The sequence below is a fragment of the Herpailurus yagouaroundi genome, unplaced genomic scaffold, assembly GCF_014898765.1.
Source record: "Herpailurus yagouaroundi ecotype Mexico unplaced genomic scaffold, PumYag 218, whole genome shotgun sequence".
Taxonomy (NCBI): domain Eukaryota; kingdom Metazoa; phylum Chordata; class Mammalia; order Carnivora; family Felidae; genus Herpailurus; species Herpailurus yagouaroundi.
Genome location: NW_024412449.1, coordinates 7166030 through 7183487, shown reverse-complemented (window position 1 = coordinate 7183487; position 17458 = coordinate 7166030). Strand labels below are relative to the sequence as shown.

General features: G+C 38.0%; 1 protein-coding gene across 2 annotated transcripts; it reads right to left on the bottom strand.

Moving 5' to 3' along the window:
- Positions 1 to 408: 408 nt before the first annotated feature.
- On the bottom strand, positions 409 to 17089 carry ZNF214 (zinc finger protein 214). 2 transcript variants are annotated; one of them, XM_040457005.1, is made up of 5 exons: positions 16837 to 17089; positions 16401 to 16459; positions 15718 to 15806; positions 3460 to 3621; positions 409 to 2361 (listed from the first exon to the last, which is right to left on the bottom strand). In XM_040457005.1, the coding sequence occupies exons 2-5, from the start codon at positions 16415 to 16417 to the stop codon at positions 665 to 667; spliced, it is 1965 nt and encodes a 654-aa protein (XP_040312939.1). In that variant the 5' UTR covers positions 16418 to 16459; positions 16837 to 17089; the 3' UTR covers positions 409 to 664. The 2 variants fall into 2 exon arrangements, with proteins under 2 accessions (XP_040312939.1, XP_040312940.1); XM_040457006.1 differs by lacking the exon at positions 16401 to 16459.
- Between the last annotated feature and the right edge of the window lie 369 nt (positions 17090 to 17458).

Below are 17458 nucleotides of genomic sequence, written 5' to 3'. Positions count from 1 at the left end.
AGAGTGCACCTCAAATGCAGCACAGCACCCCTGTAACAAAAGAATGGTTCCTGGCTTTTGAGTGACAGAGATAACATTTCTAAGACATCCTATCTCAGATAAAGGGTCATGCAATGTTTTCTTACCTTATGTCATAAGCAACTGAATTGTACTGGCCCTGTAGTTAATGCTCCCACATTTGAGCAATAGGTTATCTATTGCTCAGTTAAGTTTCAAGTTTTGTGTTTTTTTCCTGTGGTTTCCTAGGGACTTTACAGGGAGTCAAGATGCTGTTTCATAGCTAGCTAGCCAATTTCCATTCAAACCAAAGTGTAAGTAAATGTTTTGAAGTCAGTGAAAATACAAAGTTAAATATACAGTATGATTTCATGCACATAAAAATGTATAAAAAAAGACTAGAACAGGATGAAGAGTTTTCTTGAATCTTTCATATATTTTATAATGGCTATGTATATTAATAGAAAAAGTAAATACACTTTAATTTTAAATACATAGGCATCCTCCTAAGGATTTCTTCTTGAAGCAAATGCTTCTTAGTGGGAGTTAGGGAAAACTATAAACGTTGCTTGGGATTACTTGGGTTATTTATAGAATTTTCTTCCCAGCAGCATTTATTGGGCTTAAAGTTAAGCTTTGATTAAAGCGGTTAACTAAATGAACATAATTATAAGCTTTCCTGTCCGTGATTATTGTGAAGATGTGAATTCGGATCAAATCCCTTATAATACTCATGGCATTTATGAGGTTTCTCTCCTGTGTGGACTCTTTGATGAATTCGAAGAGCTGAGCTATGACCAAAACCCTTGCCGCACTTAGCACATTGATAAGGCTTCTCTCCTGTGTGGACCCTCTGATGGATGTGAAGATTAGAGCTGTGACTAAAGCCCTTTCCACAATCATCACATTTATAGGGCTTTTCTCCTGTGTGGACTCTCTGATGAATGAGAAGATGTGAACGCTGACTGAATCCCTTACCACACTGTTCGCATTTATAGGGTTTCTCTCCAGTGTGTACTCTTTGATGAGTGTGAAGCTTTGAACTCTTGCTGAAGCCCTTCCCACATTCATGACAAGTATAGGGTTTCTCCCCTGTATGGACCCTCTGATGGATGCGAAGATCAGAGCTGTGACTAAAGTCTTTCCCACAGTCATCACATTTGTAAGGCTTCTCTCCTGTATGTACTCTCTGATGAATCTGGAGATTTGAGCGCTGGGTAAAGCCCTTACCACAGTCATCACATTTATAGGACTTCTCTCCTGTGTGGACTAACTGATGAATTCGAAGATTTGAGCTCTGACTGAAGCCCTTACCACACTCATCACACTTATATGGTTTCTCTCCTGTGTGGACTCTCTGATGAACGTGAAGCACTGAACTCCGACTAAAACTCTTACCACACTGATCACACTTAAAAGGCTTCTCTCCTATGTGAAGTCTCTGGTGAATGTGAAGTAATGAATTTCTACTGAGGTCCTTACCACACTCAAATTTATAGAGTTTCTCTTCTGTATGGACTCTTTGATGATTGTGAAGGCTAGAGATCTGACTGAAGCTCTTACCACACATGTGGCATATATAAGAAACCTCCCCTGTGCAGACTCTCTGATGAAAGTGAACACCTAAGCTCTGACTGAAGTTACCATCAACTTCATCACATCCATACAGCTTCTTACCTATGTGAATTCTTGGATGTCTATATAGGTCTGATCTCTGAGAGAAGCATGCTGTGCTGATGGAGCACTGATAGAACTTTTCTCCAAGTTGATTTGTCTTGTGGAGAACACACTGCGAGTTCCAATAATAAATTTCTTTGCATTTATTACATCCACAGTATTTCTCTTCCATACGGTCTTTCAGTAAGTCATGTTGATATATCTCCCCAATGTACTCTGGACGGGCTTCCCCTGTTGAGACACAAGAATGCTGAACTATGAGCTTCTGTTCTTTTTCCAGAGAGAGATTTTTCTTAGATATGCCAAGATGGCATCTGCTTCCTTGAAAACCATGTGACTCATTCATGTAGATTTCTCTAGCATAGTCTTGAGGGGTGTGTTTTGTTTCTAAGGACTGCCAGGGTATAAACTTTGTATATTTTAAGTTCCTGGGACTTCTGCCTTCAAAAGTCAGCTCATAGTTCCCATACCCTGGTACTTGCGTGGAGAGTATCAACCATTCTTGACGGTGGGAAAGGTCTTGTTGCTTGAGGTCTTTGGAATCTATTCCTTGGATGGTTTCCACATAGCTTCTATTCTTATATATCTGAGTGCTGGCACTCCTCCAGCCTTGCCAGCAGGGATGATTTTCATGTTCTAAATATCTGAATATTTCTTCTTGGGGTTTGTAACTCTCTTTCCAGTTTCCTAGAAGAATAAGCAGATTATCCAGTGGTGAGATGAAGGTGGTGTTAAAAAATTTCCAAGTATCTCACTGACCTCCAGAAATATATGTGTATCCAGAAAGAAGGATTAGGACTTAGGATTTAGGTCTGAAATTCATGTGTTTGTTTATTCATATGTGAATCCCTTCATTCACTTATTCATTCGATCCATATATGTATCCTAAGCATCTACTACTACCACGTACTATTAGATATCAAAAAATAAGGCTGACTGCTTCATGGAAATCATCTTAAAAACAGATTTAATTAGATTACTCTATTTGGGCATTGTTATGAGAAATAAAATATTTCTATTTTTTTGTTCTAGAGAGTGTGATAGATTGTGTGAAAAAATGGCTGTATTAATTCTGTACCTCTGCGTGTTCCCCTTCCATGCTGACTTTAGCTGGGCTATACAATTTGCTTTCTTTACTGGGACAATAGCAAAAGTGATACAAGCAGACTTGAAAGTGCTTGTACACTGGGGCTTGTCCTCTCTCTTGCTGGTTTTGAAAATTCTGTGACCACCAATATGTAAACAAGCCTGGGCTAACCTGCTTGAAGAAGGATTATGGTCAACACATCTCCATTATCCCTACTGATATCGACCCACTGCCAGACATGTGAGTCAGACTGTCCAGCCTCATTTTAGACCATCCAGCCCCAGTCAAATCACTCTATGATAGAAGTTCCATCTAACCAATGAGAATCATGGAAAATAATAAGGTTTATTTTAAGTCACTAGTTTGAGGTAGTTTGTTATATAGCAAAAGCTAACTTGTACAAATAGTATGAAGAGAGAACAAATTTAGAACCACACAGAATGAATTATGTGTGGAGATCTGTATTTTAAGTGAATTCCAGAAAATAAATAAGAATAATCACAAATACCTATCAATACATAGCCTGGGTGTCTTAGAAGATGTCTTGCTCTATCTTCTATCTGTCATCTGATTTAAGACCCATTTCTGAGGATACTTCTCCTATCTCAATACAATACCTAGACAAAGAACCAAAATACTCAACAAAACTGGTCCCAGAAGAAACTAACTCTATTACCTAAGAGGTGGGATAACTTTACCTACTGACATGACATTTGTGTAATTCTCCCACATGACCTCTCTGTAGAGCTTTTTTTGAGAAGAATCCAGGAATTTCCACTCCTCCCAAGTGAAAATAACTGTCACATCTTCAAATGTTACTGCCATCTGGTCAAAGATCAGATTTTCCAGGAAGAAGAGATCTAAATGAGAAGATGGAAAGCAAAAGCCATTCAGCACGTAATGTAAGTAACAAAGCAAATAAAAAAATAAAGAACTTTAATAATGAAGAAAAACAAGAAAGGTAAGAGGAGACATAACAATAGCAGATGGCTAAATAATGTATCCAGTCACTGAAGCTGGATACCCGGCTTTCCATCTTAAGAAACACTTATATAGCATCTGTCTGCTAACCACTGGGCTAAGTACTTCACATATTATTTTAAGTAGTCCTCACAGTGACCCTCTCGTAGATACGATTATCATCCCTATTTTAAAAATTAGTAAATAATAGTTGAAAAAACTTAAGTCAATTCCCCCCAACCCTTTTTATTCTGGAAATGTTCATCTTCCTGCTCCAATCTGGGCTGGCTATTCTTTTTAGTGCTCCATTTTCAAGATTATATGATTCTTCCTCTTTTGTGAATTTCTCCATTAATTGGGAGGCACAGGCCCAAATTAGTTCAATCTAGTTTATGAATGGTAAGTCCACGGCCACTGAAAAAAGCAAAGGTGAGACACAGACAAGGTTTTCAAGATACACTTTTGGTTTAAAGGAGAATCTCCAAGCATGGTTACACTGCATGTTTGAAGTCCTTGTCATCATTCACGTGGCTGGATATTGAATTCTAGAGCAAAAAGAATTTTTCTCAGAATCATTTCACTGTTCATAAGCCTTCATTGTTGTTTCTAAGACTTTTTGTTTGTTTAATTCCTTTGCAACCAACTTTTTCTTTCTTTTCTGGAAATACTTTAGGATCCTCTTTTTTGACTGACCCTCTGCTTCCAATGTTAAAGATGTATCCTCAGCTTCCCTGAAGTTCACAGGGCTCATCAAATCCTTCTTATGCTTATTCCCCTGTGGAGCATTCCAGGATGGAATGTCTTTAGCCCTATGCAGCTCTTCCCACTGTTGCTCCTGTTGCCTTCCAAGTTACTGTTGAAATTTCTCATTTGCTAATGGCTCTTTACTTCATCATTTTTTTTTAGTTTTTTATCATCATGCAGTTTTAGAAAGAAGAGATAAATGTATGTATTCAGACTGCCTAAAAATACTTCTCTTAGTGGAAAGAACAGCTCATAAGTTGGTTATGTGACACATTTCTTTGATGACATAGTCTCAATTCTAAAATTCAATTAAAAATGTTTAGTAAATACTACAATAAAGAAAATACATACTTTTAATGGAGGAAAACTAGAATATCATGACCATCAAGTCATTATAATTATAGCAGTTAAATACCAAAGGTTATGTGAAAAGGGCTGTTATCTCATTTACTATGACAACAATCCTAGAAGGTATAATTATCAACACTAAAGGAATAAGGAAACCAACATTTAAATTTCTCTTTTCTGATGTTTATTTATTTTTGAGGGGTGGGGGGTGGAGGGCAGAGAGAGAGGGAGACTGAGGATTCAAAGCAGGCTCTGTCCTGAGATTGGAGGGCCCTAACACTGGGCTGGAACTCATGGATCATCATGACCTAAACCAAAGTCAGATGCTTAGCCAGCCACCTGAGCCACCCAGGTGCCCCAGAAACCAACATTTAGCAAGATTAAGTAACTTGTATAAAGTCATTCAGTTGCAAAATAGTGGTTTTTAAACCCAGGCCTACTGTAAAAGAAGTAAAACACAACTTGGTGAAGGGATGTAAATCAAGATTTCCAAGTACATCCTTATTGTGTTAACAAAAGGACAGAAGGAAGATGTATTGAAATATTCAAGGATTTAAAGTATACCACCCAGGTACTGTTTTCCAAAAAACCTACATGAAAATCCATGCGTCAACAATGAAATATTAACCACAAATAAGAACTCAAGAATGAGAAAATTCAATGCTGTTCATTTTTAAATGTTTATAACATAAATGTTAAAAATGTAGAATATAATAAGTCTATGGGACGCCTGGGTGGGTCAGTCCAACTTTTGATTTCAGCACAGGTCACAATCTCGCAGTTTGTGAGTTTGAGCCCCTCATCAGACTACATGGTGCACAGCCTACTTGGGATTCTCTCTCTATCCCTCTCTTTCTGAGCCTCCCTGCTCTCTCTCTCTCTCACTCTCAAAATGAATAAAATAGACTTAAAAAAATATAGTAAGTCTCTTTTAACATAAACAAATGAATATACATAGATATCTGGCTAGCTAGCTAGATGAAATAAGTAAATTGCGATGCTCAGAAGCCCAGACTACAGGAGTGAAAACTGGAATTAGAACAGAAAATAAATGAACCCACTGGTTCCTTATTTTGTAAAAAGTACAGAAAAGTAAAACTCAGTCTGTTGGCCTGTTGTTATTGGCTTTGATTATTTTTAAAAATGTTTAAGAATTGCTTTAAAAAATACACTAGAGAATCAGAGTTTAGTCACTCTTACTGAAAACAAATTCATAAAATTTTCATTAATTCTGAATAATAATAAAAAGTAAAAACTGAAAGTCTACCCTCCCTAAATAAGTTGAGAAGTAACCAGGATAGTTTTTACTGTGTCCTTTCTGACCTTTATTCATTCATACACACAAACGTACATACACACCCCACTGAAATTTTCTCTTAACAAAGACATGACAATTCTGGTTTGCACTTCTCATGTAATATATAATGTACAACTTCACGTTTCAGTACATATATACGTCCATCTTATTTGCGGTAGTTTTAAAATATGTCCACAAATTATATGATTCCCTTCCCTCCAAGAAGTGTTCCCGACCCCTTGAAAGTGGATTGGACTTAGGGACTCACTTCTGAGGAATATTACATAAAAAAACAGAAGGGGAAGAAGACATGGTATGCAACTTTCAAGACTAGCTCTTAAGGGCACTGCAGCTTCCTCCTTGCCCTTTTTCTTAGATCACGCTCTCTTGAAGAAGCTACCTTCTATGTGGTGAAAATACTTAGGAGCCTTGAACAGGACATGTGGCAAGGAATTGAGGCTTCTGTCCTCAGTGTGAAATGAGGCATTCTGCCAACAGCCACATGAGTGAAACATCTTAGCAGAAGATCCTCCGGCCCCAGTGAAGCCTTCCGATAACTGCAGTCCTGCTGACAGCTTGACTGCAGCCCCGTGCGAGACCTTGGGTTGGGACCACACAGCTATGCTGCTCCCAGATTCCTGACCCTTAGAAACTGAGTGACATGAAAAAATGTGTGTTATTTTAAACTGCAATAAATAAATAACATACCATTGTTCTACCAAGCATTCTGTTAGCGGTTAATTACTATTACAGTCAAATTGTTTTAGAAAAGAGAAAGTGAAAATTGCTAGCTCAGTATGTGGCTAGTGTAATCTTGACCCCAGGAGCAGATAAAGACAATATCAAAAAGTAAAATTACAATCCCACTTGTAAATTTTATAAATCTATAAAAATCCTAAATAAAGTATTAACTAATTGAATTCAGGAATATATTAAAAATATGAATCATGATTACGCATGGTTTATTACAGGAAGGAAGGACAGTTCAACATGATAGAGAAAATCTATCAACATAATTCACTATATTAATAGACTATAGAAGAAAACCATAATTAGCTGATGCAGAAAAATCATGTTATAAAGTTCATAATGTTCAACACCTATATACGATCTTTAAAAACTTTCAACGGGGTGGGGGGGGGGAGGTGCGCGTGCACCTGGGTGGCTCAGTGGGTTGGTTGAGCTTTCGACTTCGGCTCAGGTCATGATCTCACGGTCCGTGAGTTTAAGCCCCGCATCAGCTCTGTGCGGACAGCTCAGAGCCTGGAGCCTGCTTCAGATTCTGCGTCTCTCTCTCTGCCCTTCCTAACTCACGCTCTGTCTCTCTATCTCAAAGATAAACGTTAAAAAAAAAAAAAAATTAAAAACTTACAGCAAGGGCGCCAGGGTGGCTCAGTTGGTTAAGCCTCCGACTCTTGATTTCAGCTCAGGTCATGATCTCATGGTTTGTGAGTTCAAGCCCCATATTGGGCTCTGCACTGTCAGAGCTTGGGATTCTCTCTCTGTCTCTTGTTCTGCCCCCCTCCCCTGCTCATGCTGTCTATCTCTGTCTGTCTCTCAAAATAGGCAAATAAACTTTTTAAAAAATTTAATAAAAATAAAAAATAAAGTAAAATAAACACTTTTAGCAAAGTAGAAATAAACTCCCTAAATAGGTAAAGGTTACATATTGGGAACCTTCATCAAAATCAGAACTTGAATGTAGAATCTTTGTATGTGTTCCTTTTATTATGGTAAACAAGAATGACTACCATTACTGTTGCTTTCAACATAATACCAAAGGTCTGACAAATACTATAAGAAAATGAAACAAGAGGCGTAAGAATTAGAAGTAAAAACAAAAAAAAAGTAATTATTTGCATATGTTATTGCAATCTATGTAGAAAAATGAACAGTATTCAAATAACCACAAACTAAATAGAGAGCTCAGCGTAATTGTATCAGCAATCAACTACTAGAAAATAGAGGGTATAGAGGTACCTGGGTGGCTCAGTAGTTTAAGCATCTGACTTCAGCTCAGGTCATGATCTAGCAGTTTGTGAGTTCGAGCCCGCATTGGGCTCTGTGTTGACAGCTTGGAGCCTAGAGCCTGCTTCAGATTCTGTGTCTCCCTCTCTCACTGCCCCTCCCCCGCTCGTGCTGGCTGGTTCTCTCAAAAATAAATAAACGTTAAAAAAAAATAGTATCATTCACAAAAAAGCAAAACAAAAACAAAAAACCACTATCTTAACCAAGAACATAAAGAAATCTTTGAAGAAAATTTTTAAATTCCAATAAACAGAAAGAAGATGATCTAAATAAAGAAGAAGCATACTTCCATGTTCTTGGATGGGCTGAATTAAATTCAATATACCCCCAAATTTCCAGCTGGATTTTTTAAGGAACACAATATACTTTTTCCCCTAAAATTTACAGGGAAGGAAAAGAAGTCTATAAAGACTTAAGTAAACCAAGCAGGAAGACTTGCCCTACCAGATAGTGACATACCACGAAACTACAACATTAAATCAAAACTAAAAAAAGACCAGTAGAACAGCATGGAAGACTCAGAGACTGTGTTTGTTTATATATGAAAACACATTAACAATAAAGATGGCATTAAACATAAAAGAGGAAAGAATGGATTATTTACTATATGGTGTTGTGAAAACTGATTAACTATATGAGAAAACATAAACATGGATTCCAACTTAGTATCATATACAATGTGAACACTAGATAGATTAAAAAAGGGAAATCAATAAAGAAAATTGTGGAACTGAAAAACATTTACTACTATGAAATGAATCCAAGAGCCAGTTCTTTGGAAGAAAAATATTAACAATAAAATAGATAAATTACCAGATTGCTAGCCAAAGGGGGAAAAAAGGAGTGAGCATAAATAGAAAAAAGTTAGAACTAACATTGGGGAAGTAGGAACAGATACAAATTTAACTGAATGTGGGGCGCCTGGGTGGCTCAGTCGGTTAAGTGTCCGACTCTCAGTTTCAGCTCAGGTCATGATCTCACAGTTTCGTGGGTTCGAGCCTTGCATCAGACTCTGTGCTGGCAGTGCACAGCCTGCTTGGGATTCTCTCTCTCTCTCCCTCTCTGCCCCTCCCCCACTCATGCTGTCTCTGTCTCTCTCAAAATAAATAAACTTGAAAACTTAAAATTAACTGAATGTTAGGTGGGCACTTTCTACAGCTCTTTTAAAAATTCATCTTAATAGAAATAGGAAATATATTTTTTTCCTAGAAAACCATTCAACAAGTCCTAAAGAAAAAACCCCTGAACAGATCAGCTATATGAAAGAAATTGCTCAAGTTACCAAAGAACTATAGCCTTCAAAAATAACTGACCCAAATGTTTTCTAACATAAATTCTCTCAAATTTTCAAGGAACAGAATATTCAAAGTTATTAAATTATTCCAAATCATATAGAAAAACTATCAAAACTTTTAAGACATTGAGGAAAACATTGAGAAAGTAAAAGTCAGAAAACTATAGATCTATACTGTGTTACTAATGAATATTGATATAAACTTCAAGGATAAAGTAAAATATAAGGCTAATAAAATCCAGCAACAACTATATTTATAACATACTGCCATGCTGCCAGTATTATCTTATTTTTTTACAGTTTCTCTGGAATTCAGGAATGGCTTGGCTGGGCAGTTCTAATTCAGATCCCTCAGGAGATTGTTGAGTTGTCGACAGGAGCAGCAATTCCTTTTTTTAGAGGCTTGCTTGATTCGGCTGGAGGATTCATTTTCAGGGTGGCTCACTCACAAGGCTGGCAGGCTGGTTGTGACTATTGATGGAAGATCTTAGTTTCTTTGCATTTGTTCACATGGCCTAGGCTACCTCTCAATGTAGAGGCAAGCAAAAGCTGCGTCCTTTCTATGACTTAGCTTTGGAAGTCACATAGCGTCACTTCTGCAGTACTCCACTGCTTGAGGTAATCATAAACCCCAGCCAGATTTGAGAAGAGGGGACACAAATCCTACTTTTTGGTGGTAAGAGTGTAAGTCACATTGTAAGATGAGCATGAAGAGTCCAATATGTTACAGGTGTGGTCATCTTTAGAAAATGCAGACGCAACCTGCTACAATATCAAAGCAAATTGTAGCATGACAGAATGGTGCTTTATTCCAAAAGGTAAACAAAGGAAGGCCCAAATGAAGAAAATATTAACTTTAAACTGTCATAACAATGTTAAATAAGAAAAGCCATATATTTTAATCAGTGCCAAAAAGGTACTTCTTAAAATTCGGTATGGATCCTTCATTTAAAACTACAAACAAATCAAGTTAGCAAAATAAAAATAAAGACATGCAAATATATCTCAAATCCAAAAGTAAAACAAGGCATACCCACTAAGACTGGAAACTTGACAGAGATACTGCAAATTCACTATATTTAAACCACTGATGAAACCACTTCCCAAAGCAAGTAGAGGGTATGGTATATGGGAAACCAAAGAAAATCAACTGAAAATTATTAGTAATTATAAGGGAAGTCAATTCTAATACTAGGTTTGTACCCTAGAAAACAAACACATGTATGCCAGAAGATACATACAACAAGTTTTTCAGTATATCAAAAAGACTGGAAGCAAAACAAAAGGCCCAACAACAGCAGGATGGATAAATAAGTTGTTGGTCATACTGTGAAAGCATACACAACAGTTAAAAAAAACTTTAGGTACATGAATCAACATGGATACACTGTAAAAATCTAACATTATACTAAAGAAGCTATTCACAGAATAGTTATATAGAGTCCATTTATATAAAACTAAAAAAAAATAGGTAAGGAATAATAAACATAACATTTAAGATAGCAGTTGCCTCTCTAGGAAAAGGAGGGAATGAAATTAAAAGTATTTGCTGGTCTAAGAGCCCCTGGGTGGCTCAGTCTTAGGTTAAGCGCGTCTAACTTCGCCTCAGGTCATGATCTCGCGGTTTGTGTGTTCGAGCCCCGCATCGGGTTCTGTGCTGACAGCTCAGAGCCTGGAGACTGTTTCAGATTCTGTGTCTCCCTCTCTCTGCCCCTTCCCCACTTGCACTCTGTTTCTCTGACTCAAAAACAAACAAACATTAAAAAAAATTAAAAGTATTTTCTGGTCTAGATGGTGGGCATTCATGTTATTATATTTTAATTTATACATATATGTTTTAGTATATTCTTTTGCATGTATGAATGCATCACAATAAAAGTTCAAATTAAGTAACCATGTGAAGTTCAGACATATAGTCATTAAAAGTTATTTGTAAAATGACATTTACAATACCAATTAAAAAATAAAATTCCTGGGATGCCTGGCTGACTTAGCTGGTTAAGTGTCTGACTCTTGATTTTAGTTCAGGTCATGATCTCGTGGTTTGTAAGTTTAAGCCCAGCACCAGGCTCTGTGCTAACAGTATAGAGCCTGCTTGGGATTCTGTCTCCCTTTCTCTGCCCCTCCCCTGCTCACAATCTCTCTCTCTCTCTCTCTCTCTCAAAAATAAACAAAAACATTAAAAAAATATAAATTCCTAAAAGCTTAACAAAAATACTTAGAACCTAGATAAATGTAGCTTTTAAATTTAGAAAGCACTCCTCAATCTTAGGTAGGAGAAATAAACATAATTTTGTTCTCATTAAACTTATCTACATTTTCAATGATACTTACAGGTTTGGGGGTGGGTCTGAGAAACTGATTTTCAAATACTTTTGTGGGAGAAAGAAAAACCATTATTAAAAAGAAATGACACCCAAAAAACAAAGAATCCAGTGAAGAAATGGGCAAAAGACATGAACAGACACTTTTCCAAAGAAGACATCCAGATGGCTAAAAGACACATGAAAACATGCTCAACATACTCACCATCAGGGAAATACAAATCAAAACCATAATCAGTTACCACCTCATACCTATCACAGAGGCTAAAACTAACAACTCAGGCAACAACAGATGTTGGCGAGGATGCGGAAAAAGAGGATCCCTTTTGCACTGCTGGTGGGAATGCAAACTGGAACAGCCACTCTGGAGACGAGTGTGGAGGTTCCTCAAAAAATTAAAAACAGAACTACCCTACAACCCAGCAATTGCACTACTAGATATTTAACCAAAGGATACAGTAGTGCTGTTTCGAACCGGCACATGCACCCAAATGTTTATAGCAGCACTATCAACAATAGCCAAAGTATGGAAAGAGTCCAAATGACCATCAATAGATAAATGGATAAAGAAGATGTGGGGTGTGTGTGTGTGTGTGTGTGTGTGTGTGTGTATGTGTATAATGGAATATTACCTGACAATCAAAAAGAATGAAATCTTGCCATTTGCAACTACGTGGATGGAACTAGAGTTTATTGTGCTAAGCAAAATTAGAGAAAGACAAATATCATATGACTTCACTCATATGTGGAATTTAAGATACAAAACATATGAACATAAAGGAAAAGAAGCAAAAGTAATATAAAAACAGGGAGAGGGACAAAACATAAGAGACTCTTTTTTTTTTTTTTTAAACGTTTATTTATTTTTTTGGGACAGAGAGAGACAGAGCATGAACGGGGGAGGGGCAGAGAGAGAGGGAGACACAGAATCAGAAACAGGGTCCAGGCTCTGAGCCATCAGCCCAGAGCCCGACGCGGGGCTCGAACTCACGGACTGCGAGATCGTGACCTGGCTGAAGTCGGACGCTTAACCGACTGCGCCACCCAGGCGCCCCAAGAGACTCTTAAATATAGAGAACAAACTGAGGGTTGCTGGAGGAAGTGTGGGTGGAGGAATGGGCTAAATGGGCAAGGGGCATTAGGGAGTACACTTGTTGGGATGAGCACTGCATATTATATGTAGGGGATGAATCACTGGATTCTACTCCTGAAATCATTATTGCACTATATCATAACTAACTTGGATGTAAAGTAAAAAAAAAAAAAAAAAAAAAAAAAGAATTAAAATAAAAAAATGAGAGGAGACTAACCCAGTGGCATATTAAAACTCTGTAACTCTGTAATTATAACATCATGAGGTTGACAAAGGAATAGACAAGATCAATACAAAAGAATAGAAATCTGGAAGTGGACCCAAATATAGCAGAGAATTCAAACATGATAAAGGTAATATCAAATTTGTGGGGATAAGATGGCTCATATATGGTGCCGGGATATCTGACTAGCCATTGGCCAAAAAAATATATTAAACTAGATTCCCTGCTCAATTCTTATGTTTTAGCGACTAGAAATAGTTGTACATTATATTGTAAATAATAACTAACATAATAGCAACCAATTCTTACTGATTCTATTTGTCCACCACTGTGCTGGGTTTTACATATTTGACCTTATTTAACCTTCTTAACCCTACTAAGTTCTATTTCCCCACTTCAGAGATGAGAAACTGGTTAGGTAATGCAATCTAATTCACATAACTGAGAAGTGGCAGAAGCATGAAACAAGCTTAGATAGTGGACCCAGAGTCTGTATTTTGACCAATATGCTATATTAAAAAAACATACTGAAAGGTTAATATATTCAATATCTAAAACTTATAAGTAACTTTTACTTCCTTTTTTCCCAAAATGGGCTATCTTCCTTCCTTTTATCCTTAAATGAGGAAAAAGAAAGGCTAAATTCCTCTTCATTGCCCATTAAACGCACTATATATATACAGGAACAAAATTAAATACACGTCGATAGCAGAATTGAGAGATGGATCCATGAAACAGGACAGACCCAAAAGTGATCTGTGTGTACAACTGTGTATGTGTGTGTATATGTAATGAAGTTAGTAATCTGGTATATAAACAAGTAGCACTACAACCAATGGAGAAAGTAAACGTTGTAAGAAAAATAAGAAAGTGGGAGGTGGGAAAGAATGTTTAAGTCCTATCATTTCTCACACCAAAATAAATACCTGAAAGGCTTCAGAGTTAAACTTTTAAAATACTTGAAACTATAAGAATATAATTGAGGAAAATGAAAGTAATTATGTATTAGATTTGAGGGTGAAGAAGAGCTCTCAGAGCATAAAATTGTATTAATGAAAAGAAATAAGATTTCACTCTATACAGATTTGAAACTTACATGAACAAATAAGTCCCAAAAGGCAAATGACAAAAGGGAGAAATATAGCAATTAGCAAATGGTTTGTATCTTTTACATACAAAGAATACTTTTCATCAAATAGAAACAAAAAATTCAGTAGGAAAAAAAAGTAATGCATGTCAAGAGGCATACATTATTTATGTCAAAGAAAGAATGCAAATGACCAGTAAATGCATGTAAAAAATGGTCAACCTTTCTAAAGATTAAATGGATGCAATTAAAGGCAAAATCTTAAATACTCAAAACTGGTAAAGGTTCAGAGAGAGAGGATCTTTCATCAAATGGTTACAGAAGTTAATTCATGTAGTATTTCTAAAAAAGAACTTGTTTTTCAAAAGCCTAAAATATAGACATTATATTCTTTGGCTCTGTTATCCTATTTCTCCAAGCATATCTTGAAAGACATAAAGAGAGATACACTTAATAAATTATGTATAAAAATATTTAATAGAAAATGTTTATAAACAGCAAAATATTGAGAATTACTTTAACTTTTCCCCAAAAAAGAAAATTTAAATAAAGTACATATAGCTGGAAGGGAACATATATACCTAGAGTACAGTACACATACCTGGAATGGAATACTAGATAGTCTTAAAAACTCATATTACCAAAAAACATTTGAAAAATGTCAATTATATGTTAAATGAAAAAAATTATACAAAAACTGGCCATCCATAATTCAACAAATATTCAATGAGTGCTTACTCATGCCATGCACAGTTCTATGTACTGAAAATGTTCTCTGCCTTCATGGAGCCTATTTCTCATGTTTAAATTTTTTTTTATATATACTAATCTACATATATGCATGTTAGATTACCTATGTGTCTACTTTTGTACGTATGTGTACATATTAGTGTTTTTACAGGTTAGTATGTATTTGTATCGAATATTAGATAAAAGACTCTAAGTAAATAGATCCAAATGTCAGTAATGGCTGCCTCTGGTTGATGTGCAGGGGACTGAGTGGTGCACAAGAATAAGTAACCAATTAAACATAAATAGCATAGCTTTCCACAATGTGACCTCACCTTATACATGCATGCTTAGGTTCTACTGTAACTAGCTCTGTTTTCTTAGTTTTCCCCTCAATTTCTGCCTGAGACTAATGATCTTCCCATCTAGAATACTACCTTCCTGTTCATGATTTTTTCAAACCTGAGTTTCTATTCCTGTCTTTTAAGTGCCACTCATTCTAACACGTTAATGTTTGCTAACTTGAGAAATTATTATTAACCTCATATGGTTTATCTCCTCAGTGTTCAGAAAAAAATTCTTATATTTCTTGATCTCAGAGCATCAAGAACGGTACAAATTTTACAGTAGACCTGAATGACTGGCTGAATAAATGAGTAAATGTTGGGAAAAGACACCGGGTGGGAATAGGAGGTTTGGAAGTTTCTCAGCCAAATGAGGAACATTTTCTACTCTGGTTCATCCATCCCCACTGCCACTTCCACTATTCCCACCACCTATGGATAATTCCAGGGGTATTTTATAAATAAGAAAAGACATTCCTACTCACCTGGGATCAGACTATGAAGAAAATAGTGAACATTGCTTCCTCCTTTATGCTCCTCTTTTAGGGAAGGGTGGAGCTTTGAGGAGTCTGAGCTGAGGGAGAAGAAAGGAGGAATGAAAGACTGGGCATGCCTTGCAATCATCCCCACATACTAACTGGGTGTGACCCCCAAACCTCCTAGAAAGAGGCCAGAAAGAACACAAGAACGTTTCTGTTCCTTTTCAAGGGCCAGATAGGAGAGTTATGAGAATTGGAACCAGGACTTAATTTCTGAACCTTTAAAAATTTCAAACGTACAATTCTTGTTTGGGCATGAAAACAGAATTTGATCTCACAGTCCCTCCAGGGATGCAGATGCTCTCTAATGTAATTTAACCTCTCTGAGCCCCAAGGCTTTCCTAATTAATTATTAACAAAAATAGTAAAATAATAGAAATAGGGCACATATTTTCTATTCTTAAAGTATTTTTCTTATTTTGTTCAATCAGTAAAGTAGAAAGATAATTCCATTGCTCTTCTCTACTTAATACACAGAAATACTGGATTTACTATCAGAGTTCCTAGAATCTTACAGAATGGTCCCAGATCTAGCGTTCCCTGGACCTCATCAGTCTCTGTCACTAACCACTTGTAGAACTTTGAAAATGACCAAAATTCTAGACCTCCCAGGGCCTCACTTTCCTCACCTGCAAAATGGGGGCATGAGCCTTTGCTACCCGGGTCCTGCCTTGGTGATCACAGGTCCCTGGGGAAAATGATAAACAGTTAAGAGCCCTCTTTCTCTAGAAAGAAAAAAAACGATTCGTGGACGGCCCGAGAGCAGCATAGCTTTCGGCTCTCCCAACGCGCCACGGGCTGCCCGAGTGTTTTTGGATTCAGACACACAAATGGTTCTCAAGGAGAGGGATCTGCTCGCATCAGGGCCACGGATCTGCGTGGCCTCTGCTCCTGCAGCGCAGATGCGCGCGGCCTCCGTTCCACGTCCAGACCCCCGACTCGAGCTCCGCCCCAACACCTTCCAGTCCCAAGCACCCCGGTCCCGGGGTCAAAGCTGCCTCTGTCCTCCTCTCTCCTTCCCCTTAGTCGGTTTTAATTTGGGGAGGGCGACTGTGAAGGACCCACCTACACTGGTGTCTTCGGGATTTCTAAGCCGGGAGCTTCTCGGCCCCACACCCTCCCTTTTCTGCCACTTTTTCTTCAGCCACAGCTCTCCCCGCTTCTGGCTCGGTGCTCCCGACAATCCGCGTCACTAGTGGAACCTCTGAGGGGGCACAGGACCGGCCAAAACAGTCTGTCTACACAAACAATGGCCGCAGCCCCGCTAGACCGAAAAGGAAGCCCCGGGCCTCCAAATAGACACTCGGAGTGTTTCCATGGAGACGGGAGGGGCGGGGCGGGAAAGGAAAGGAAAGCGCCGGAGAACGTGGCTCCTGATTGGACAAAAGGCCCGGGACTCAGTTCGGCGGTCCGTCGCCGGCGTTCGGGCACCGGAGAGCTGAGTTCTCCGAACTCTGAGTGGAGAATAGGACCGAGTCACCGCCCGCCCCCCGCCCCGATGCTAACGAAATAGGGCTACTCTAGGTGCTTTTAGGGACTCTGGAAGGGGGGGGGGGGGGGGGGGGGCTGGGGATTCAGGGAATGGAGCGGCCAGCCTCGAAGAATTCTGGGACCCTCACAACCCGCCAGTGCGGAACTCCCCAACAGGAACCTGGGGAAACCCTTGCTGTCACTTCGCCTTTGGGGG

What these genes read in the sequence shown, in the direction of transcription:
- ZNF214 (XM_040457005.1), bottom strand. An exon ending in TCTTCATAGTCTGATCCCAG is followed by an intron (nt 3,622 to 15,717) that starts GTGAGTAGGAAT and finishes CTTCTCATTTAG; the next exon opens with ATCTCTTCTTCCTGGAAAAT. An exon ending in CACAAATGTCATGTCAGTAG is followed by an intron (nt 2,362 to 3,459) that starts GTAAAGTTATCC and finishes TTATTCTTCTAG; the next exon opens with GAAACTGGAAAGAGAGTTAC.